The sequence below is a fragment of the Acipenser ruthenus genome, chromosome 2 (assembly GCF_902713425.1).
Source record: "Acipenser ruthenus chromosome 2, fAciRut3.2 maternal haplotype, whole genome shotgun sequence".
Lineage (NCBI taxonomy): Eukaryota > Metazoa > Chordata > Actinopteri > Acipenseriformes > Acipenseridae > Acipenser > Acipenser ruthenus.
Genome location: NC_081190.1, coordinates 23,362,509 through 23,386,828, shown reverse-complemented (window position 1 = coordinate 23,386,828; position 24,320 = coordinate 23,362,509). Strand labels below are relative to the sequence as shown.

Genomic DNA, 24,320 nt, shown 5'->3' with positions numbered 1-24,320 from the left:
CACATAGTCTCAAATCTTGACTTTACCAACTGCACTAGCAGAATAGGAGCTACTGGATGTGTAGGTTTCTTAAAACAGGTTTGCGATTGTATTTATAGTACAGAAGGCTGCTACACATTGGAATGGTTGTTACTACTACAACTGTAACAGCTGTCAGAGATCACACCTCATCAGCTGTCAGAGATCACACCTCAGAATAGGATGGCCCCTTTCAACCCAAAAATCATGCTGTCATCTCACTGTGGAGGCTCATTAATGATAAAATATTGTTACATTTTTGTATAAACCTACTTTTGATTTAGGAATATCCTTATATCTAATGTATAAATATTGAGTTGAGATCAACTGTAGTTTAATGATAATCCACCTCTAAATCTGTTTTAAATTTCTGGAGCAATACATAGGCTTTACCTTTAGGTGGCGCTGTATGTACATAAGATATTGATCTGCAAACAAAGATTGTGTTTTTTTTATATATATATTTTGTATAACTGCTGATGTAATTTGAGTTTTTAAAATATGATGTGCTAAACGTTGAAGTTGTTAGAGATGACAGAGGAAGGTGCATAAAGGCCAGAAAAGATAAGTGATCAAATGTGTACAAAGTATTGTGAATGTGGAATCGATAAATTTATCCACAATAAATAAAAGATGAATTACGTTCTTAATGTAAATGTCTGCTATTCATAAGTCAGAATATGTGTCTTAAACACAACCTTATACAATATCTGGAATGCTAATATAATATAACATTGGCCTCTCTTATTGTTTTCAAATCCAAGCTAGGAGAGACTGGCCTGAGAGACTTAATTGAACGTATTCTTTGGTTATGCTGGTGATTAGGAGCAGACTGAAAAGAAACTGCCAAGAAATGTTTTCCGAGAAGGAGACGTGTTACAACACAGAGGATTTAATGATGGTTGATTTTGGCTATTTCTGTGACAGAATGGGTTACACTTTGAGGTAAAGTACATAAGGGTAGATTCAGTCTAAAAAAGTATTCATGTTACGTGCTGTTTCCCTGTTTTAGGACACTTCCCAAACACATCATTGTGTAGGCAAAATTTTCAAAAACTTGTAAAATTCTATAAAACAAATATAAAGTGTGACTAATGTCATAACAGAAAATGTAGGCCTACACAACAGGCTCGACAGACTGGGTATAAATCTGGTCTTCACAGTTCTTTTTATGTGGTCTGAATGCATATTAATTCAACTTCTCACTGTGGTTCCAGATGGAATGGGGAAAACATGTTTCAGCAACTGAAGTGGCTGCTACAATTGGAAGTCTGGATTTTATACAAGAAGCTCCTCGCTCCTCGCTCCTCGCTCCTCGCTCCTCGCTCCTCGCTCCTCGCTCCTCAAACAAATCTCTTTTGTTCCCTTTTATACCTTGTGGCTAAGGGCTTGATTGATTCAATCAATCATCCAATCACCACCTGGCCACATTCCACACTTTTCCATTCACTCTCAATCAAACAATTAATCATTCAATCTAATAATTCAAACCATGTGGCTGTGCAAACGGTGGCCATCTTGGTTACAGGCCGCCAGCCACCAAACTCTCACTCACAGACACACAGACACACACACACACACGTGCACCCCCCCTGTGCAGAGCCTATGCTCTGTCACATAGGTCAACTGCAATATTACTTTTTTCCAATACGCCATATACAGCATTAAAACCATTTGAAATAAAAAATAACTGGAACATTTAGTTATAGTCTCGGAATTATATTAGTGATATAAAAGTTATATGTTGAAGTTAAAATGTAGAATTGTCGCTTCAAAATAAACATTGATTAACCCCCTTTGTTTCTGTACTAAACTTTTTTTTTACTTTTACAGTGAGTGAAACTTTTAAGTACAAGAAAGTGCCCTGGTGAATGAAGGTTTTAATCCTACTGCTATTTCTGATCCAAATGTGCTATGTGGATTCCTCTGATAAAGCATACAAGCCATTGCCAAACACAATCTTTACAAACATTATTCATGGAAAGTTGGTTCTGAGTGTTTTTGAACATTGTTATATATTGAAATTTGAACTGATGAAAAAAAATTAATGGGTGAAATGGTGATGCCAAACAGGTATTTCCTTTTTATATATATTTGTATCACATACAAGTACAGCATGTTGCTAATCACTGAAATATCTGGGCACTTGTAGCAGTATTTTGGGAAAATGTTATTCTCATGAAAAAGTAAATGATGTTCTACTAAAGCTAATATATATATATATATATATATATATATATATATATATATATATATATATATATATAAACTGTAAGCAATCAGTTCAGCTGCGCAATCAGTTTGCCTGTGATAGCACACTGGATAATAGTTTGTATCTTTGTATGGAAAGAAAGGCAGTTGGTTACATGGGGCTGTAGCAATACTCAAGTTAATGTGTGACATTTGGATAACAATACAAAATTGCAATACACAGGAACATAATGGTAAGGTGAGGCCGATTTTCTGTTGCTTTGGTGGATCAGCCTCCTCTTCATCCTCCAAAACCTGGCAGCAAGCCTCGTTCCCATGTCCTACCACTGCTAAAAACTTAGCTAAATCACTCTACATCTTCAGCACTGGCAACCCATGTGCTGTCAATCCCAATTAGAGTGTAACTTAAAGTCACTGTCTTTTAATTTATCATTACCAAATAGAGCACTGGACTCTATTATGTGGTCAGTCTTTCTTTTTGAATAGACTATCCAATGTTCAGTTTCATCAAAGTCAAAGTAGAGGTTTCTGAAGATACGCCCTTCATTATCGAAATCAGTCGGTGACCATATTTGATACAAAAGCCGTTCATCATGATATAGAGATATATGAGCCTCATGTCCATACCAATTTATTATACATCATCTCTGTCATAGGGGAATAGAAATAATATATTCATGGGGTATTATAGTCTGTTGAGAAAATTGGAAGAAATATTCACTCAGCAGCATCAAATACAAAAAAAAGTGATTCAACTATAGACCTCTCAAGACTTGTTGTATAAACAGTATTCCCCCCACAGAAGATAATAACAAACTGAGGCCTTGCAGTCAGGTACAATGTCCTTGGGGGTCATTTATGCTTGCAAAATAAATCCATCAGGCTACAAAATACATTTGAAAATAAACTTTATTTAGTACGTAATAATTATAATAATAAAAAAAATAGTAACACATTACAGTACTTAGAATCTACATTTTATAAAATATTCTACATATTTTATAACATTAAAAAAATCATGCATTTTTTGAAATCTAAAAAACCTGAAATATAAAATAAGACAATAACAACATTAATTCAATGCAATGTTGCGATATACAAAATATTGTTTTGTTAAAAAAAAAAGAAAATGTAGGTAATAAGACCCAACCCATACCAAGTACAATATAAAAACTCCAGACAACAATGGTACAAAATAATTTTTGTGTTCAATTGTGAGAGTTTAATATAATCTTTGCGGTATTCATCAAACAATTAAAAGCTGTTAATAACTAATATGGACATTACGGTCGTACTTATCAGACCTCATGAAATAAAATATTGTCTTTGCACAGCCTTTGCCTTTAATCTGCAGGTTCCCTGGTTCTAGTAGAATGCAGGTAGCTACTGTACTGAACTCCCTGAAGTTCTTGTAGTGTTTGGCCTAAGGCATTGTCTGAATGAGCAATATATGCATATGGGAAGGAATCCCTGTATAGCTCAATACAGTAGCCCAACCCCCCCCCCCCCCCCCTGTGTTATTGTGTTATTTTTGAAGAACACTGTAGCTATAGTACCATCTAGTGGTTGTTTTATTATACAGTCAACAATTAAACAGCCTTTGAATTGATTTTATTTTTTTCAGAATACATATAACAATTTTCATAAGAAACATTTACTAAACCCAAATCTTTCATTTTACTAAAAGTTTATAGAAATCAAAACCGTTTTTAAAATACCATAAAAAGTGTTTATTGTTAACCATGTTTTCAAATATGAACCCATATACCAAGTTGAAAGCCTGGAGTGCAATGCTATCATCACAAAATATATAAAGCGGGGGTTACTTCATTCCCCAAACGCGCTTTCCTTTGAGCTTAAACCCTTGAGCACCCATTGTTTTCACCATAGAAAGGAAAAGCTGAAACATGGACCTTCCATTCCGTAAAAGTCAAGGTTGAAACATGGACCTTCCATACCGTAGAAGTCAAGGTTGAAACATGGACCTTCCATACCGTAGAAGTCAAGGTTGAAACATGGACCTTCCATACCGTAGAAGTCAAGGTTGAAACATGGACCATCCATACCGTAGAAGTCAAGGTTGAAACATGGACCTTCCATACCGTAGAAGTCAAGGTTGCTTGCGGGCTTGATTTGCCATGGCAAAATACTTTTTAAAATGTTATTTTATTACAAATCAACACTAAACAAAATATATGGCAATACTACTTTATTCATTCAATTGTGTAAGTAGCATAATATTTTAAGACATTGGAAAAATCAGTGGGGGGAGGGGGGCCCTTTGGAGAGCATGGTCGCTTATTAACCCTTGGCCAGTAACTGCACACTAATATGGATATGGGCGGACAGTCGAGTCTGGGTGCAATATCAAGCATATATGGTATTATTAGTTCTTAAAATAGAATGCAGTTTGTAACATCTAGTACTTTTAACAATTTTAGTATTTTAATATACTTATAACAATCATGTTAACTGCCTAACACTTTCTTGCTGAGAACTGCACTTTTTTTTACATGTAATGTCGTAAAACTTTCATCTGTTCTTTGTTAAGTAGTTACTGACTGCCGGCCAAGTCAAGATAGGCCAAAACATATTACATGTTTGTGTTGGAGACGGGAGAGATCAGGAATATTTGTGGGAATGTGAATCAGGAGAAATAGTTGAAAGGACAGCGCAACCCGCTGCCACTGGTTCCTTCGCCAGAATAAATGCCTACGACAAAAAGTAAGGCAGAGACACAGACCTGGAGGACAAAACACAGAGCTGGCCAATCTTTTCCAAAACAACCTACTGTTGAAGGACAGCTGCCTGTGCTCCCACTAGAATCTGGGGTAAAATCCACTTTCAGTGTTACACCTGCTGCTTAGGTATTTGAATGCATTTATATAGAGACTCAGATGAACTTTCATTGCTTCTTTCTACACCTTTGGTACCTATTCTAATATTAAAAGGTAGAGGCATCCCATTCCTGGAATCATAATCGTACAAGTTTATTGGTATTCTTAAAAAAGACTATTCGATTGATATAAACGGTGGCGGATTTAACTACCGCCATCTTTTAAATCATTAAAATAGGATCCTCCCAGATCTTTTACATATTTTTACTGACATAAAAACACTAAGGAAACTCAATAGCAGTACTAAGAGCCACCATTGTTTAGATCAATTGCATAGACTCAATTGTCTGATTGGCCATTGTAGCTATGTAAAAGTACATACATGTGGGAGTTTGCCTTGAAAAGATACAGGACCATACCAGCGACCTGTTGTGAGACATAGTAGATTGGCAGAATGTGGATTCTTGTAATATTTGAGTGAGCTACACAAATCATCAAGCAACTCATTAAGGGAAGTCTGTGAACACAGCCAAAGATCCTGGGTTTAAGGCTATATAGATTAAATACATGACACTTTTTTTTTATATATATATATATAAGTCAACTTGTAAGAATGCCTCACAATCTTATTTGGCCAGACACAATGTCATTAAAGAGATTTTTGGTGAGGGGGACGTAGGTTTTTTCAGACTCATCCAAGAAGTAAAGAGCCTCACTGACAGCTGAAGGACTGAAGCCCTCCTCCACCAATCTCCCTTTTTGCTGCTTAAAGGTTTCAGTCACATCCAGGGAGGCCTGAAACAGAAACATATTTGATGAAAATAACAGTCTGATTGCTATTCAGTCAACTTACAGGCAGACAACCCCCCCCCCCCCCCCCACCCCCTTTTTTTTGTTAGCTTGTTTTTGATCAATTATATCCCAATTTTTTTCTAGACAATTTGAAATACCTGGCTTCGAATGTCGCCTCACCACTGCCATCCACTTACCAAATGTTACTGCACTCTCTGTAGGTTCCCAGCCAATAACAGAAACAGTGCGATTCAAACCATTCAAACCATGCTGGTGTAACTCACCCGGAACTCCAAAACAGAAGTGCTTTTACTAGGAGAGCCACTGGGGATCCCCTGACAAATCATTATAATATGGATGTCAAAATGGAATATGGATGTCAAAATGGAAAATGGAACAATATTGGGTCAATGTACAGTATAAAAACAAAGTCTATTAGTATACCGAATTAAAATATGTATCAGCTTTGAACAAAATGGGGTCTATTCAATTTATCTTAAAAGGGGCAATTTTAAAAACTCTTTAATCGAATAATGAATTTAAAACTTTTTGCTTTTTGCTAACTCTATATTTACACTTCCCTAACCCTAATTAAAATCCAAGTTTGTTGTGTTGCACTAGCAGTACTTTGTTTCCTTACCTGGACTCTTACAAATCGAGGCCAGGAATATGCAGGCAAATGTTCTGCTAGATGACTGTAAAGCCGCCTTCCATCCAGTTTGTGTTCTGGTTTGAGAACAACAGCTACCATCCCCGCCTTTCCTTCATGTCCTGAAAAAAACAATTAGTCAATTAATAATATTAGGGTACCACTGAACTCGTGAGACGGATTACTCATTAGAATCCTTAGCAATTATCTATTCAGGGATACCAAGATATTTAGTGAGCAAGTAGTCTGAGTGAAGTTTTCTGGCAATAACTCCCCATCCCCAGCTGCACTGCTTTCCTAGTAAAAGGAGAACATTCTACTTGTCAGATGTCTTGCTCATTAAAATATTTAGCATATTTTTAAAGAGGAGATGATCTACTCAGGGATACCAAGATATTTAGTAAGTAAAGGGTCTAGTCTTGCTGTAAATCATTTGTATATATATATATATATACAGTGCCTTGCGAAAGTATTCGGCCCCCTTGAACTTTGCGACCTTTTGCCACATTTCAGGCTTCAAACATAAAGATATGAAACTGTAATTTTTTGTGAAGAATCAACAACAAGTGGGACACAATCATGAAGTGGAACGAAATTTATTGGATATTTCAAACTTTTTTAACAAATAAAAAACTGAAAAATTGGGCGTGCAAAATTATTCAGCCCCCTTAAGTTAATACTTTGTAGCGCCACCTTTTTCTGCGATTACAGCTGTAATTCGCTTGGGGTATGTCTCTATCAGTTTTGCACATCGAGAGACTGAAATTTTTGCCCATTCCTCCTTGCAAAACAGCTCGAGCTCAGTGAGGTTGGATGGAGAGCATTTGTGAACAGTAGTTTTCAGTTCTTTCCACAGATTCTCGATTGGATTCAGGTCTGGACTTTGACTTGGCCATTCTAACACCTGGATATGTTTATTTGTGAACCATTCCATTGTAGATTTTGCTTTATGTTTTGGATCATTGTCTTGTTGGAAGACAAATCTCCGTCCCAGTCTCAGGTCTTTTGCAGACTCCATCAGGTTTTCTTCCAGAATGGTCCTGTATTTGGCTCCATCCATCTTCCCATCAATTTTAACCATCTTCCCTGTCCCTGCTGAAGAAAAGCAGGCCCAAACCATGATGCTGCCACCACCATGTTTGACAGTGGGGATGGTGTGTTCAGGGTGATGAGCTGTGTTGCTTTTACGCCAAACATAACGTTTTGCATTGTTGCCAAAAAGTTCGATTTTGGTTTCATCTGACCAGAGCACCTTCTTCCACATGTTTGGTGTGTCTCCCAGGTGGCTTGTGGCAAACTGTAAACAACACTTTTTATGGATATCTTTAAGAAATGGCTTTCTTCTTGCCACTCTTCCATAAAGGCCAGATTTGTGCAGTATACGACTGATTGTTGTCCTATGGACAGAGTCTCCCACCTCAGCTGTAGATCTCTGCAGTTCATCCAGAGTGATCATGGGCCTCTTGGCTGCATCTCTGATCAGTCTTCTCCTTGTATGAGCTGAAAGTTTAGAGGGACGGCCAGGTCTTGGTAGATTTGCAGTGGTCTGATACTCCTTCCACTTCAATATTATCGCTTGCACAGTGCTCCTTGGGATGTTTAAAGCTTGGGAAATCTTTTTGTATCCAAATCCGGCTTTAAACTTCTCCACAACAGTATCTCGGACCTGCCTGGTGTGTTCCTTGTTCTTCATGATGCTCTCTGCGCTTTAAACGGACCTCTGAGACTATCACAGTGCAGGTGCATTTATACGGAGACTTGATTACACACAGGTGGATTCTATTTATCATCATTAGTCATTTAGGTCAACATTGGATCATTCAGAGATCCTCACTGAACTTCTGGAGAGAGTTTGCTGCAATGAAAGTAAAGGGGCTGAATAATTTTGCACGCCCAATTTTTCAGTTTTTTATTTGTTAAAAAAGTTTGAAATATCCAATAAATTTCGTTCCACTTCATGATTGTGTCCCACTTGTTGTTGATTCTTCACAAAAAATTACAGTTTCATATCTTTATGTTTGAAGCCTGAAATGTGGCAAAATCTCGCAAAGTTCAAAGGGGCCGAATACTTTCGCAAGGCACTGTATATATATATATATATATATATATATATATATATATATATATATATATATATATATATATATATATATATATTCAAGCTCTTAGTTATTTGGTGAGTCTATTCAAACATAACATCCAAAATAAACGTAATGCATATCATTACCCGGTACAGAAACTCCATATACATTCACTTCCTGAAGAAATTCCAGGTCACCAAGAATATCAGCCACTTCTGTTGTTGCAACATTTTCCCCTTTCCATCTGGAAACAAGATGTTCAGTTACTAAGAATGCTATTTTCTTTTATCAGTTATTAATTGTAGACAAAAGCTAATGCTTTGTACTGAAAAATGAACATACTGTTCTGTACATCAATAACATTTTTTCACAAAACTTCTTACACAACATTATCCTGGCCACCCTCTTGTACACCTTACAAATATAGTATAAGCAATTCAGCTGTGACAAACAATGTTAAAATACAGACTATTTAATACACTGATACTGTGAAACACTATCCTCACACTATGTCACACCTAGCACCGTATCAAAATGTGATTTAACTCTTCTTTTTACAGTGTTAATATAGTTTAAACAACAAAACAGAAAGTCCAACACACATCTGTATGTAATTATTTAAACGTGTCTCCCTCCCTAGTGTTAAATGTCTACTCTAGGCATGTTTGGGTATTGACAAAATAAACTGCTCTGCCCACAGTTCATCTCAAGGGTGTACAGTTGCCAGCAACTTATGGTCAAAAAAACCTGAACTTCCAAATTGTGGTGACAGCATGCTCTACCTAACAGCATGGGAACATAAAGAAAGACTCACACCAGGACCCCGGACACTAATGGACAAGTCTTTGACAATGAGTTCTGACCGGGTCCCAGACCTTGAAAGATATCTCTTGTAATTTGATCTTCTTGATATGCAAACTGCATCCCAGCAAACCCTGTTCGGAATGCTCTCTATTGTCAGATTTGAAGTAGCTCAGTGTTCATCCAAGTTCTTTGCAGAAAGCAGCTACTCTCATTCGACTCTGCTGATTTCAGATGACAGGCAGCTCCTAAACCTTCCAAAACGGTTTTTGTTTTTTTATGAATGGAAGCAGCATTACATTTGACTGGATCTCGTCAGAGCGCCAGAAAACCCACCACCCTCTTCTGCAGCAATCGGCAAGTATAAATGAAAGGACAAGGGAACGATTGATTCTTCCAAGCCCTATAACTGATGGGAATTTTCACGATGTCAAGCAGCGTACACTGTGATGAGCAATGGGTTTAGCAGTCGCATTAGTCCCCTTGTCATTGAGATTCAATTGTCATGGCTGCATGGTGGTGTGTTACTACAAGCTGAACTGAGCTAAGTACTCATTCTCAGTGCCTGCTTGACTTGACTTCAGGATGACAAGTCCAGTACAGTTGACATGTATTTTTGGTGGTAAAAGCTTCTTGGGGTTTGGCATCTGCCACCAAAATCCACATATTCCAACAAGCTCATTTGTATTTATTTTTTCAATTAAAATAGTACATTACCTAAACGTATCCCCTGTTCTGTCCCGGAAGTACACAAAGTCGTCATGATCTTGCATCATGAAGTCACCAGTGTTAAAAAACACATCTCCCTTCTCAAAGACATTCCTCAGTAGCTTCTTCTCAGACAGCTCCTTATTTCCAGCATATCCTAGGAACGGGTTCATCGAAGTTACAGGGACTATCAATAGACCAGTTTCACCTGCAAATAAAGAAGAAGGAACATTTTCATAATGCTGTACTTTGGGCCCCATTTATTTGTTAAAAGAAGGGTATGGTTTTCTATTTGACATGTTGCTATGCTTTGTCTGTGTATTTTCTTTAACTTAAGGTGGGACTAGGATAGGGTTAAAACAAGAGTTTCTATGACCTTCCACAAGACAAAGGAAAGTTTGTGAAAAGTTACTGAGAAGGAGATAGACTTTGAAATGTGTGTAGCAGTCCTAGCCAGCAGCTGCAGACACAGAAATATGTAACCATTTACAATCAACCTTGTGTAAGATTTAAATTCACAAAGCTGTTTTGTACTTTTAATTAACATACATACATGTGAGAATTGGACAGTTTTATAATGATGAACTGTAAAATAATGACCATAATAATAATAATAATAATAATAATAATAATAATAATAATTTGTTGCAAAAAATAAGTCTATATACATAACATGTAAACAAAGAAAAATGCTTTCCAGTTCCATGAATTGACTGACATGAAGTGTACCATAACAATGTATTTTAGGATGCAACATTACTAGTATTTGTTGAACCCAAATGACAAAACACGAAAAAACTTGCACTCTAAACAACATCAGTTTCTTCGCTCCTGTTCATTAGAACTGGTAGTGCTCAATCCTGAAGATTAAAACATAGCGAGGCAAAGATCGGCATGCAGCTGTCGACACCACCAACAAGGCACGAAACCCCGGATGAGAACTCGAAGCATATACGGGAGCTACTGTAAATCAAAGTCAGTATTAGGTCTATGTAATGGGCAGTGTTGTGTGATTCACTGCCGTTGTGGATTGTCCTGTCCTGTGCCTTCGGCGAGATGAGATGAGATGAGGTTAAAAGCTTTAAAACCACAAATACATTTTGCATTGCAGCCTCTGCTGCCCTGTTACATCGAGAAATTAAAAAAACGCTATCCCTCTTCTTTAATTATATGATCCGGTACCTTTTCGTTTACAACTTAACCTCTGTGTGTGTGTGTGTGTGTGTGTATATATATATATATATTGTAGCAATTTCGGTTCCCGCAGGCAGGCGCATCACACAGGGAGAGGAAATCCACACACAGGCGGAGGGCGGGCGCGAACCCGGGTCCTCTCGCACTGAAGCATAGCGCCGATACCGCTGTACAAAAGAGCCGGCTCCTTTGCAAGGAGTGTATATCGGGCTTATGTCTCTGTGTGTGATTACGTCACCTACCAGCCCTACTGCTGCCTTCCCCCGTGCACGCTACAATATATATATATATATATATAAACAAAAAGTGCACCACAATGCTTGTTATTAGAGGTGCAAACCAATATAAGGCCATTTATATATTTTAGAAAGTCTCAATAAAGATCCAAATGCTTTTATCACTGTTGGCAAAGGCTTGTAGCTTGACAGTAGACCTTGTAGAGACGTCTTGGTTGCACACTCATCATATAACTTATTTATAAGAACATGACCACTACAAATTTGTTATTAAAACTTATTTCATTTTATTGTTAAAAACAAAAGCAGCATGCAAACAGATAGCTGTACATCACAACGCGTTTGGACACACTTGTGTCTTCATCAGGTGGATAGTGTTTGCTATTTAGAAACAACCCCCCATTTATATGCATGATCTTTCTTAATTAAATGATTATTCAATTAGTAGATTAAATTAAACAATCTTTAAAAAGTTATATACATAAATAGCAATGCATTGTTCAGCTTTCATATCAAAACGTGAGTAATTACTAATAATTTAAACTCACATTCGTTTAATAATAAACATTTATGTTATGTCCCTGAATGACTAAAAAAAATTGAGATAAATGCTAATTTATTCTTGAAATGTATTTTTGTTTACGACTGTAAGTCGCCCTGGATAAGGGCGTCTGCTAAGAAATAATAATAATAATAATAATAATAATAATAATAATAATAATAATAATAATAATAATAATAGATAAAAGGACGACTCATTATTTACCAATGTAGCTTATGATATACTGAAATCTGTTAAGATGTCAGTATATCATCAACTCCATTGGTCTGGGGCAGGTAAATTTCACATACTTCAATTTTTACGTATTTATTTATTTTGGTGCCTAAAAGTATGCGGGAAGTGGGAGTGCTGTCGGTGCGGCCGAACATGTACTCTTGTTAACATATGAGCAGTGCATTGGTTGATCTGCACTGCCTGTCATGAATCGGCTGGCATTTAGTGTTTCAACCAATTAGCACTAAGCACTGCAATGTGAGGGTGGGTGCTTATTGTTTCAACCTATCAGCACCAAGCATTGCCCTGCTATAGTGAGCGTTTACTTTTCAAAAGTCTTGTAGCAGTTGCGAGCTCAGCAATGTCTGATGACGAAACGTGAAAAACATTATCTAGCATCCAGCACTACATTTAAAACAAAGTCGAGCAAGGAATATTTTAACTGTTGACATATATATGTCAATATATCTATCAACAAACAAGCCATATTCTAACAATTTGTACATATTACTGTTTGTGTTTGTTTAGCACTTCCCTTTAATAAGCTACATGTTGGAATTATAGGTACTGTACAGCACTGTGTAGATATGCCACTGGAACCAGTTCTGCCATTTGGTGCTACTTGTGTTAATACATAACAAATGCTCAGTTAGTGAATATTCAATATTTTATGCTGAAACACCTGTCCAATTTTGTGGGTTTACTATTACAAAAACAGTAACTTGAAAAAGATTGAACGGTAAAAATGAGGTTTACCTGAGCTTCTTAGCAACAACAACAACAAAAAAGTCCTTATTAAACAAAGTTAGGTGCCCCTGGTCTGGAGGCAAAGTTGAAATAATGTTTTTTTTTAATTTTTTTTTTTAACATTAGTAAAATGGCATGACCACAGTGCATTCCATAGCATAAAGGGCCATGGAACGAGACAGCGCAGTATTTTCAGGTTTCTCTCTTTATTTAACTCCTATTTTTTGAAAATATGTTGATGTTAAAAAATGAGCAACACAAAAATAACCCTACTTGATGGTGTTCTTGTTTTGGTAAATGATGAGGCGATAATAAAACACAAGAAAATACTCCATTCAAAGTTTGTTACTGTTGATAATAGATGCTTTCTTTCTTACCTTTTTTGATTTTCACACAGTATCCCTGATCAGATCTGACTGGTTCTGCCTTTTGAAGATCATACTTCACAAAATCAAAGGGGGAAATGCACTGAAACAGAAAATACACAGCCTTTTAATTAGAAATCTAAGATGCCAGCCAAAATAGCATTACATTCTCATTGACAGCCAGCAGGAATTATGTTTACTGTAGGCTATTTAAATATTTTAACATAGGTAGGTATACTCTAGTCTATGGTCTGATAGGAGCTCTTATAAAAGATTGTAGCCTCCCTCTTCCTCGAGTCATGATAAAAGATTCAGTGTCATTTACCAACATGCTTGCCTAATGAAGTACTGAATTAATTATACACAGTATAAGCCACATCATTGTGCAGATGTGGATACATATTTATTTATTTTTTCTATTTATTTGACAGGGACATTGTACCATTTTTAACAAAAATATATGATGCACTGTACCCAAATATAGCTAAAAGCTCATTTTCATTAGTAGTCCCTGGGCAGGTGAGAACAAAGATAAGCAAATCAACAATCAGTTGCAGAATATACAACAATGCAACCCTCCCAATCAATGAATACATGTTTGTTTTGATTTTAACCATACTTTAAGTTTATATGAATGGCTGAACATTTGGAAACTACAACACAGGCAGATCAGCAACCATATTTTCATGTAGTGTTTGTATACTGCCATTCGTTAGGCCTCCTACATATATAGTTCTACCACAGCCAGTGACCAGCACAAAACTGAAGACCTCCACTTTACCTTGTTGAAGAAACCTGCACGCCCAATTGGACCAGTTTTGTCAGTGTAGTTCATGAAACCGATGCTTGCTTCTGTTAAACCATAAGACTCAACAACTTTAATTTTTCCAAAGCGATCATGAAAATCCTTCCAAACATCCGGCCTTAAGCCACTTCCTGCAGCAATGCGCACCTTGTGATCCATTTCCCCTGCAACCTTTGAGAAAAGACAAGCCCTTACTCAGAGGTTCAGTGGTTTTGTTCTTTCACCAACCTAATTCATCATAGAACAGGCACATTTTCTAAGAAATTAATCATACAGTTAAAGAAATACATATTTAACAAGATCATACCTTTGGCTGATTCACCAGATACCGGCAAAGTTCCCCAATATACTGGAAAACTGTGACGTTATGCTTGCGACAGTCATTCCAGAATTGACTTGCTGAGAATTTCTTCTTTAAGACACATGCGGCGCCTTAAAACAATTACATAAAATATAAGACAATTACAGGCACTGTCACTTTTATGTAGTTAATTAACCAGCTCCACTTTGATGCTCACCATATACAGTACAAATGTTTTCATCTTAATATAACATACTGTAATGTAATGGACATTTTCTACGTCCAAATCTACGTTAATTATAATTGTAATTTAAAGATGTTCTTATTTTTAAGATGCTTATAAATAAATACATTTAAAAAAATAAAGAAATAATAAAAAACAAATACTAAGAAATGTTTCTTTTCCATGGAAGTTTAACGTGGATGCTGTATCAGGGAAATATCCACAACATACCAGTGTGTTCCTGTGCACATAATAGTATATTTTCCCCAGTCAACTCATAAAGCATTAACATAGTGGAAAATTCACAAGCCTGCAACATAGTTACTGGCACACAAATTCTTTATGATAGAGACTTAATAATGATCTACTCTTTATCAGGGATACACCAACCCCATTTAATTACAATTGTCTTTTTGAATACGGAAGCATAAAACAGCCTAACTTGTTTGAAACAAATAAATACAGAAATAACCTTGTACCTAGTTCAATGCACCCCCCAATTCCTAACAGGGAAGCCGACATATGATAAAGAGGAAGAGTGACATAGATAATGTCATCAGAAGTAGCTCCACACATCTGGAAGAAACATAAGCACATCACAGCTTTGAGATGGCTTATACGAGCTGCTTTCGGAAGACCTATAAAACAATAAGAAAATATTTAACAACAAAAAAGCATTCCATTTACATTAAGAATACATTCTGAAAACAATGACACATTTAACAGCATGATAACAAATGGTATTTCATTTCATTCTAACCAAATAATTCCATACATTTTCAGTGTTCTTTTTTTTTTTTGAAGGCAGCAGGCCTCACAGATACACATCTCCCACAGTGAGCGATCAGAACACAAAGTGAAGTACTTCACTTTACCTTGTTGAAGAAATCTGCACAGCTACTGGACCTATCTTGCCCATTTATCAGTACATACATAGTAGTAATACTATAGGAATACGACTACATCCCTATAGGATTTTTACTGTAAGATTCCTATAGTATGTCCCAATTAACTATACGATTCCTATGGGATCTTTACTATAAGATTCCTATAGGATTTTTTACAATAAGATTCCTATAGTATGTCCCAATTAACTATAAGATTCCTATAGGATCTTTACTATAAGATTCCTATAGGATTTTTTACAATAAGATTCCTATAGTATGTCCCAATTAACTATAAGATTCCTATAGGATCTTTACTATAAGATTCCTATAGCATTTTTACTATAAGATTCCAATAGGATTTTTTACTATAAGATTCCTATAGTATGTCCCAATTAACTATACGATTCCTATAGGATTTTTACTATAAGATTCCTATAATAATCCTATAGGAATCCTAGTATTTTTCTATAGTATGTCCCAATTAACTATAGAATTTTACAATAAGATTCCTATAGTAATACTATAGAATTATTTTCATAAGGGATTAGCTACATATGTCTTAAATGTGCAGTTTTTAAAGCATGACTTCTGGTACTACACTAGGGAAAAGAAAATGATCAGTTTGATTGCCTTCCAGTATGCCTGTCACTGCTTTACTTCCTTGGTGACTTCATGCCAGCATTGTCTTCTGGGTCAAAGTTTGTTACTGACTGAAAGCATGCAATCAATAGGGGAAGCAAACAGAGATTCATTTAACCGAGTAGTAGTGCCAGATATTTAAAGTGAAGATAAAGTTGTTTTTTTTTAAAACATGTGTTTCTTTCAAAACTGCGCATTTGAACCCTACAGTATATAATGAATGGATGTGCATGGTGGATAACATTTATGGAAATACTTTGTTACTTTATAGAGCAGTGGATTTCAACCTCTACCAATGTGAGGACCACCTTGTTATTCCAGCATGGAACCATAAACAAACTATACTGGTACTGATAAATATAAGAGAACTATGGCTATATTCACAAATCATTTACCACTGTGCTGCATTCATATATTTTTATTTTCTAAAATGAAAGGCTTAAAATAAATAACTAGGGAGCTTAATTAAAGAGTTCTAACACTGAACTTTGTTGTTTCTGACTTGTTCTGTAAGTGTTTTATATATAAAAAAATGTTTTAAATAATGCTTCAAAAGCATGGTGTTGTAAATATAGCCATTAGGCTCATAATAAGTTAGGAGCAACAACACATTGTAATTTCACATAATGGCAGCATGTGCTTACAGAACTTCTTTCTTTAAGTGCAGTACAGACCTACAAAAAAGAGGCCATGATATGGTTAAAATCAAAACCAGATGTGTCTTTAAGGGTCTTCTGAACAATCACTCAGTAATTGTTTAACATTGAATGAACAGTCACCAGTGCTACGCAGCTACACATGTTCAGTGCAGTTTGGTGACCCAGTTAATTTTGTTTTCACTGTATAGACATATTCACTAGCAAAAAAGACCCCTGTATATCAGTACTAAATCTTTCATCCAAAATGTAGAGCTTAAACAGCAGACCCATGCAGTGAATCCTGTTAGTGCACTGGGAATTAAGTGAGCTGCAACTTCTGACCTGAACAGGAGTTGAGTTGTACAGCAAGGCTCCAAAGTATGCAAAGATTGTTTTGCTTTTCTCTCTGGTGGTAAGACTATAAAATTGAGCAATAGCTGTTCTAGTGAAAGAGGTCTTGTGTATGGAAATAGTTCTGAAGTACTCTACAGAGGCTGCATAAGCAAGCATAGTATATACAACAGGATATCTAAACACCGGAATTGATCATACATTGCTTCTACCCAACACAGCTTTAATAAATTAACCTTGTCTGAAAAATTCAGCTGCCATAGCAAGTGGAAAAGTAGGTCATACATTTTTCCCCCCATTTTCTTTTTCCACAACTTAAATACACTTGTGAGCATGTCATACTAAACTTCAAGCGGTTCATAAGGAATTTATTTTGTGGCGCTCTCCCTAACCACATCCATTTGCTGAATGCAGAGTGTATCCCTACATCTTGTTTCAGAAATGACACATTGCCAGTATACTGGCATAAGATTTATCCTCTGTTACTGTCTGTCTGCCACTAACATTCAATGCAATGAGGCCCATTACCTTCTTTAGAGCATGAGCTGCAGTTTCGCCTCTTAAACTAGCCAAATAATTAGAAGAAGAAGAAGAAGAAGAATGAAAACCAAAATCACACATATCAGCAGGCAGCACAGGTGGGCCAAACCCCAGATGAAAGCAGAGGAGTGCTTTACTGATCTGGGGTGTGTTCGCAAACTTGCTCTCAGACCATCAGATGGCACTCTAATCATTCTGCTCCACCACTTTCTGGTCTTTCGTAAACTTCTCCCAGCTCAGCCTTTGAGTCTTGAGAGCACACTGACTGCTCCAGCTCCTAAGGTAGATTTTCAGAGCAGTTAAATATGGAAACAGTGACTGGGTGAGGTGGGTGCAGTGTGGGGTTACCTTGGGAAATGTAATGTTTAGATCTGACTCTAAATGCCCGCCACCCCTAGTTCATATACTTGAACAGAAATCCACACTCTGGAACGTTCTGACAGAGCATGCCCAGACAGAGTCAGCGGGAGTTTACGAATACAACCTGGAGAACACAAACACACTACCTTGAAAGCAAATTAAGGGTGTATCTCTATGATTTATGACATTACAATAAAAAGGTGGACTCTCAAACACGTTTAACTGATAACATTTCTGCCCTGAAGTGCAAAATCAATACATACACAACAACAGTATACAAGTTTATAGAGTCCTTCATTTACAGGCATCAAGAGACAGAATTTGGAGTTTCAAAACTGCATGGATACCCGGAAAATGTTTCTTATATAGGTCAAATGCAATTTTTCTACCCAGCTCTACTCATAAAACAGCAATTAAGCACTCTTTTTTATAAAAGATTTCTAAGATAAACTGAATTTCAATAACTGTGGTGCTTTTAAAAGCCATTTTACAACTGGGCAGGGTAAAACCTCAAGTCTAGCCTGAGGGTATCCTACTTATTTTTTAATTAATTTTTTTTTTTTAAAAGGAACCAAAGGCTTTGCATTAAACTCCCCATAATTCTCACCACTACATTTTTTAAACCCAAATGAATGTTGGGATTTGTTTTTTTTTCTTGAATATTCTTCTGAGTGACTTCAAGAACTGTAATCTGATGTTTACCCCCCCCCCCCCCCCAAGAGAATACGGTTCTATTTCTGAAATGGTATGTGGTAGAGTAACAATTTCTCAAAGTATATTTTCTGATCACTTGGCACAGAAAAGATAAGTTCTAAACACAACACACTGAATTAGACACAATTAGAGCTTCTGGTAAGCCAAATGAAGCTTTACCCATTTAGCTTATCAGAGGTCTGAGCAGCAAAGTGGTGAGCAATGAGAATACGGTTTACAGCTATGCGGCCCCTACAGCCAATCATATTAGCTCTACAAGTCACAAAGCATCCTCAATCAAGGGTGAGTTTCAAAACCTGAAAAAGCCAAAGCGCCTACTCATAACACAGCAACCAATTTCAGTAACACAGTCAATTATTGGGATCTATTGTCATTGGTTTAGAGATATTGTGTGAGGTGCCCTTTGAACAAAAACTAGAGATACATTGAATTATTTCATATTTCTAATACCCGGAAATTGAAATGGTCTTCAACATGCAATTAAGTTTATCTATTAACACACAAATAATACCAACTTATATAACTATAGCTTCTGAATAAATTCTTTATTCATCAGTAATTTGGGCCAGAACAAGTATTATATTGAGCTAAAATTGTATAACATTGTAACACTGATCTGTATTGTTTTTTGTAGATCTTTGGCCAGAGAGGAAATAACACATTTGGAAATGCAACAAAATCATATAAAGTTTTTTTTTTTTAATCTATCTTTAACTGTTTAGCATTACATGTATAGATTGATGGGGTGTCTATTGTAAAATGAACTTTCACTATAATCTTCTAAGCTTTTCAGGATGGAGTATTAGTTTTTAGTATTTTGACTGGCCAACATATTTTTTAATCATGCAGAATTTGGAGGGGAAAAAAGTGGAGTTAAACGTATTTCCATTTACGAACCGAATAATTATAAAACCTGTTAGAAATGTCATAAATTTGGAAACATCGGGCAAGGTAAAACAGACAGTAAAAGATACAAAATGAAATACCTGTAGTTCCAGAAGTAAAGATATAAAGGAAGGTTGACATAATGTTGGTTTGAGAGCTAACATCCAATGGTACTGGATCATCTGATGCATGTTCTAGCTTGTCAAGAATTGTATTAACTCTTTGGAAAGTAGAGCTTTTTTCCATCAACCAAATGTTGATCCCATTATTCTGCAGTGTTAGCAGTACATCTTCTAGTGAACTGATCAAATCTGTAAAGAAAAGGAGCATTGTATTTTATTTATTTATTTATTTTGCATGCATATCCTGGCATTCTCAATATGTTAGAAAATAATTGCTTCTACTTTCACAAATATTTTGCCATGGTTCAATAAGAACTGTGAGAATGAACTATTGACATTTCCCAATCTAATAAGTACCTATCACACTGTAACCACTTACCAAATCCATCCGTTTTGAGTTTCTGAATGTGAAAGGCTCCACATAGATGTAAATTGAAGCCATTAGTAACATGCCAAGCAAGTGGTGGCTTAAATGACAAAAGTGAGTCAAGGTATCAAAACCCTCCAAACAATATTTCTATCTTTTGATTTCAAATACTTTTTTTGAAAAGTTGAAAATGAGGCGTAGAGACTAAAAAACCTACTAGTACTGAATTTTAGGATTTAGGATCCATTTGGAAAAGCATATGCCAGAAGAAAGTGTTTCATTTAACACCATTTGTAGCTTAGCAGCTTGGCTATTGCTAAAAAAAAATCTCAATGGTTCTAGCAGCTCAGAATAGACCCAATCCACAGTATGACTAAGAACCAACAAGATTGATTTAAAACTGCTGAATTAAGGCCCGCGACGGGAGCAACACCACTCCCCAGGGAAGCTTGGCCTTAAATTAAAACTGTATTGTACGACCCTAACCAGTCCTTTAGCCTATTGTTTTGCAATGAACTAATTAATTACTTATTTTGCAAAGTGATTCATTGTCAATTAACACAAACCACAGGAGCATCTTGAAAGCTTCTACTTCCATGGATTTGTGCATTCTTTAACCTAACCCGAAACTGTCCCCTGTGTAAGTGACGGTAATTTCTGATTTTGAACTAGGAGGGCACTGAACTAAAACCATCTCATATACAGCTATGGCCAAGTTTTGCATAACCCTATATAATTAACTAATGTTGCTTCATAAAGTCGAATTAAACCTGCTAAATTACGTTAACGTATTGGATTACATACCGCTTTGTAGTTTTCCATATACGACTACTTATTCGAAATCTAAAATGAAATACTGTACTACTAGTAGTATGGCTTCCGGTAGACTTCTGCGATATCATTTTGTAGGTTTTATTATTATTATTATTATTATTATTATTATTATTATTATTATATGGTGTTAAATACATTCCTAAAGTATGTTCATATATATATATATATATATATATATATATATATATATATATATATATATATATATATATATATATATATAATGATGTAATGATGTCTCAGTTCTAAAATGATAGGTGATGCAAAATGTTTGGCCATAGCTGAAGAGTGAAAAGCCTGTCAATGGTTAATTATCTTTTATTTACTGCATCCTGTTCCCAAGTGCCACAGTAAATTTGTGGGGTCTACGTGGGATGATCGTCAAAGACAGAAAAACACCATTTTAAAAAGCGTCTTTCAGTTATAATTATAATATTGTAATGCACATGAACATATGGGAACACGGTTTATAGGACACCACTCCCGTATGAGAGTATGCACTTTCTTTTTTTAAATGCTATTCTTCCAATGAAATGGTACAACAAGCTTCGACGAGTCAGTCGGAATAATCAAATAAGTGTGCATACTACCTCTGTCAGAAACGCTGTAAACGTAACACACTTTTGTAAAGATGCTTTGAGTGTAACACAATGGAATGGTGCCAAACATTCCTTGTTCATTTGTTTCTGAAAACCTGACTGTTCATGTTAAGCTACGAGTCCCGACAGAACAGTGTCACTAAATGATCGGTTTGGCAAAATGTGTTCATCCCTATTGCGTAAACGAATCACAACGTTTGATAAACTAAAAATGAATCGGTATACAATACCTGCACCCACGACGAGGGCTGTAGCCCCGCAGCTGTTGAAACAGTGTAGCAGAGACTTGGATTTGATGTTAAAGTTGAGAAACGCCACTTCACAGCCTAGTTTACTGAGTCCGAACCAGACAGAAATAAAATCTGGTTCATTGCTCATCAGCAGAGCCGCGATGTCCCCTTTCTTCAAAGAACCCTGCTGAAGAAATACCTGAGCCACCTTATTGCTCCTTTTGTCCATATCTTGGTAGGTGTAAACATCGCCTTCATGGATTATGAAGGGCTTGTTAGGAATTTTCTTTGCCTGTTGTACAAAGCAGTCCAGTAAAGTTATGACTCCGTGTCTCATCCTTAACTTCATCATTCGCTTGACTCTTTGAAGCTTCATGTAATAAATCAAATCATCCCAAAAGTATGGATAAAAAAGCTTCTGTACGGTCAAAACGGCAGCAAGTCCAGCGGCTGCGGCAGTAATTAAAGAGAACAGCATAATTGCATGGAGGAAACAGTATTCAATTGCCACGAATGAAAAGAAAGTTTTGACAAAGTTGAAAGACTCTCGGTCTTACTTTTAAATGCCTGTCGGGAACTGCGCATGCTCGGAATGAACTTCGCTCAAAGCGCATACCGCACATTTGTATTCATTCAAAGGATGCAACCACATTACCACAATAACTGGGATACACAGCTGAAAATAAAACATTTATCAAACTTTAAACCATGTAGACATTGTCAGATTATCATTCCAATTATTTAAATACAATTTACATTAAGGAATACAAAATGTACTGTTTAAAATAAAAATTAACACTTAGGCACTTTCACTTTGTATCCGCACGGCCAGCCCAGATACCTCAATAGTGCGAGCCCTAACAGTACAACGAGATACCTATATATGTACTCAAGAAAATATAATGACAATACAACAATAAAACAAATCCAAACCGTTACTCTATCTATCTATCTATCTATCTATCTATCTATATCTATCTATCTATCTATCTATCTATCTATCTATCTATCTATCTATCTATCTATCTATCTATCTATCTATCTTGTGGTCCAGTGGTTAAAGAAAAGGGCTTGTAACCAGAAAAATTGCCCTCTACCGGACTGTTTAATAGATTTTCCTATGAAATATACCCCCCTCTCCCCACTATGAAAATGATTCCCTCTGTTATAATGCGGATTAATTATGTATTAAACTGTATTGGGTCTTAACAAGCACTGTAGATAACTAAGACAGCGAACGTTTCTACATTCTTCATCTTGTAACACTACAGAAGACGGTTGAAACATGTTGAAACATTTGTTACCAGACTACTTTGCTTCCATTAATTCCAGACGTCCCATTTTGGACGGGACAGTCCCACTTTTGCTACACTGGTTCCAGTGTCCCTATAACCTTTCTTGGGACGCTCATTTTGTCCCGTCTTTTCCCAGAGCATTCTCGCTCTTAACAGAAATTACAGAATATTGTATTTTCATACAAGCTGCTGTTTCTACCATATCTAACTTATTACAGTATAACACTTGATGCATTAAAAACGGCTGTACAGCGCGTGCAAATCTGGAGAATTACTGAACAGTCAACGTTCATATGTTCATATTTGTAAAAAAGAATTGCGGGCGGGTTTATCCACTGACTGCTGCTAAAACGAACTGGCGGCTATCCTCTCATCTGAATCATCACTCTGGCTGTGTGAAGAGGTTAGACTACTGTTTAACAATAACGGCGCATATAGGTACTATTGTATTGTGTTGTAATTATTCTCTTCATCCATGATATTTATATATCTGCGTGCAAACGACTTTGCTTCGTGTGTAGCTATAGGCGACAATTGCGGAAATCAACGCTGTCATGTCATATTACCTTGACATAGCTTGTCGGGTTTTGAAACATTTTTACGGTTGAAACATTTGTTACCAGACTACTTTGTTTCCATTATACATGCTTTTATGAAGTGCTTATGTCCTGGAAAGAAAGTAATGCAGCAGTGTCTGTCAATACTTTAAGCATTTTGGCCTTGCCTTAGGCTCATAACAAGTATCTGGGGTAGAAATTAGTTATTGCTAGACAGGTCATCCTATACGAAACTTTCCATTAAGATGTTTGATTGACTTCGCAAGATAAACTAGTTGCCAGGATAGATAAAATGATTATAATCCGTGGTTTAGAAAATACATGTGAGCAGATTTCTCAAGTACAGTACAAAATCATAAAAGCAAGGTTAACCAGAGAAACAGACTCCTATAAAATTCACACACCTTGTCAGGGTAGTATGGCTTTATCTGTGCTTTACCATGCTTTGCTTTGCTATATCATGCCACAGTGAACTTTTTAAGGATAAGATCTTACAGCACACTGTAATACTGAAAAATCAAACTTTTTGCTGCATTACTTTCTTTGCTGCATTTGAGTA

At 36.3% G+C, this 24,320-nt stretch overlaps 1 protein-coding gene across 1 annotated transcript; it reads right to left on the bottom strand.

Annotated features, from left to right (window-relative positions):
• Positions 1-4,423: 4,423 nt before the first annotated feature.
• On the bottom strand, positions 4,424-22,605 carry LOC117409507 (long-chain fatty acid transport protein 6). The gene is made up of 10 exons (XM_034015678.3): positions 21,910-22,605; positions 19,859-20,068; positions 15,223-15,381; positions 14,527-14,651; positions 14,196-14,390; positions 13,427-13,517; positions 10,107-10,305; positions 8,735-8,832; positions 6,499-6,629; positions 4,424-5,861 (listed from the first exon to the last, which is right to left on the bottom strand). The coding sequence occupies exons 1-10, from the start codon at positions 22,385-22,387 to the stop codon at positions 5,685-5,687; spliced, it is 1,863 nt and encodes a 620-aa protein (XP_033871569.3). The 5' UTR covers positions 22,388-22,605; the 3' UTR covers positions 4,424-5,684.
• Between the last annotated feature and the right edge of the window lie 1,715 nt (positions 22,606-24,320).

Excerpts from the sequence above, each read along its gene's own strand:
- LOC117409507 (XM_034015678.3), bottom strand. The coding sequence starts at position 22,387 with ATGCTGTTCTCTTTAATTACTGCCGCAGCCGCTGGACTTGCTGCCGTT. Across the intron at positions 15,382-19,858 it reads CTTTACTTCTGGAACTACAG|GTCTTCCGAAAGCAGCTCGT; the intron begins GTATTTCATTTT and ends ATTGTTTTATAG. Across the intron at positions 14,391-14,526 it reads ATCTGGTGAATCAGCCAAAG|GTTGCAGGGGAAATGGATCA; the intron begins GTATGATCTTGT and ends CTTTTCTCAAAG.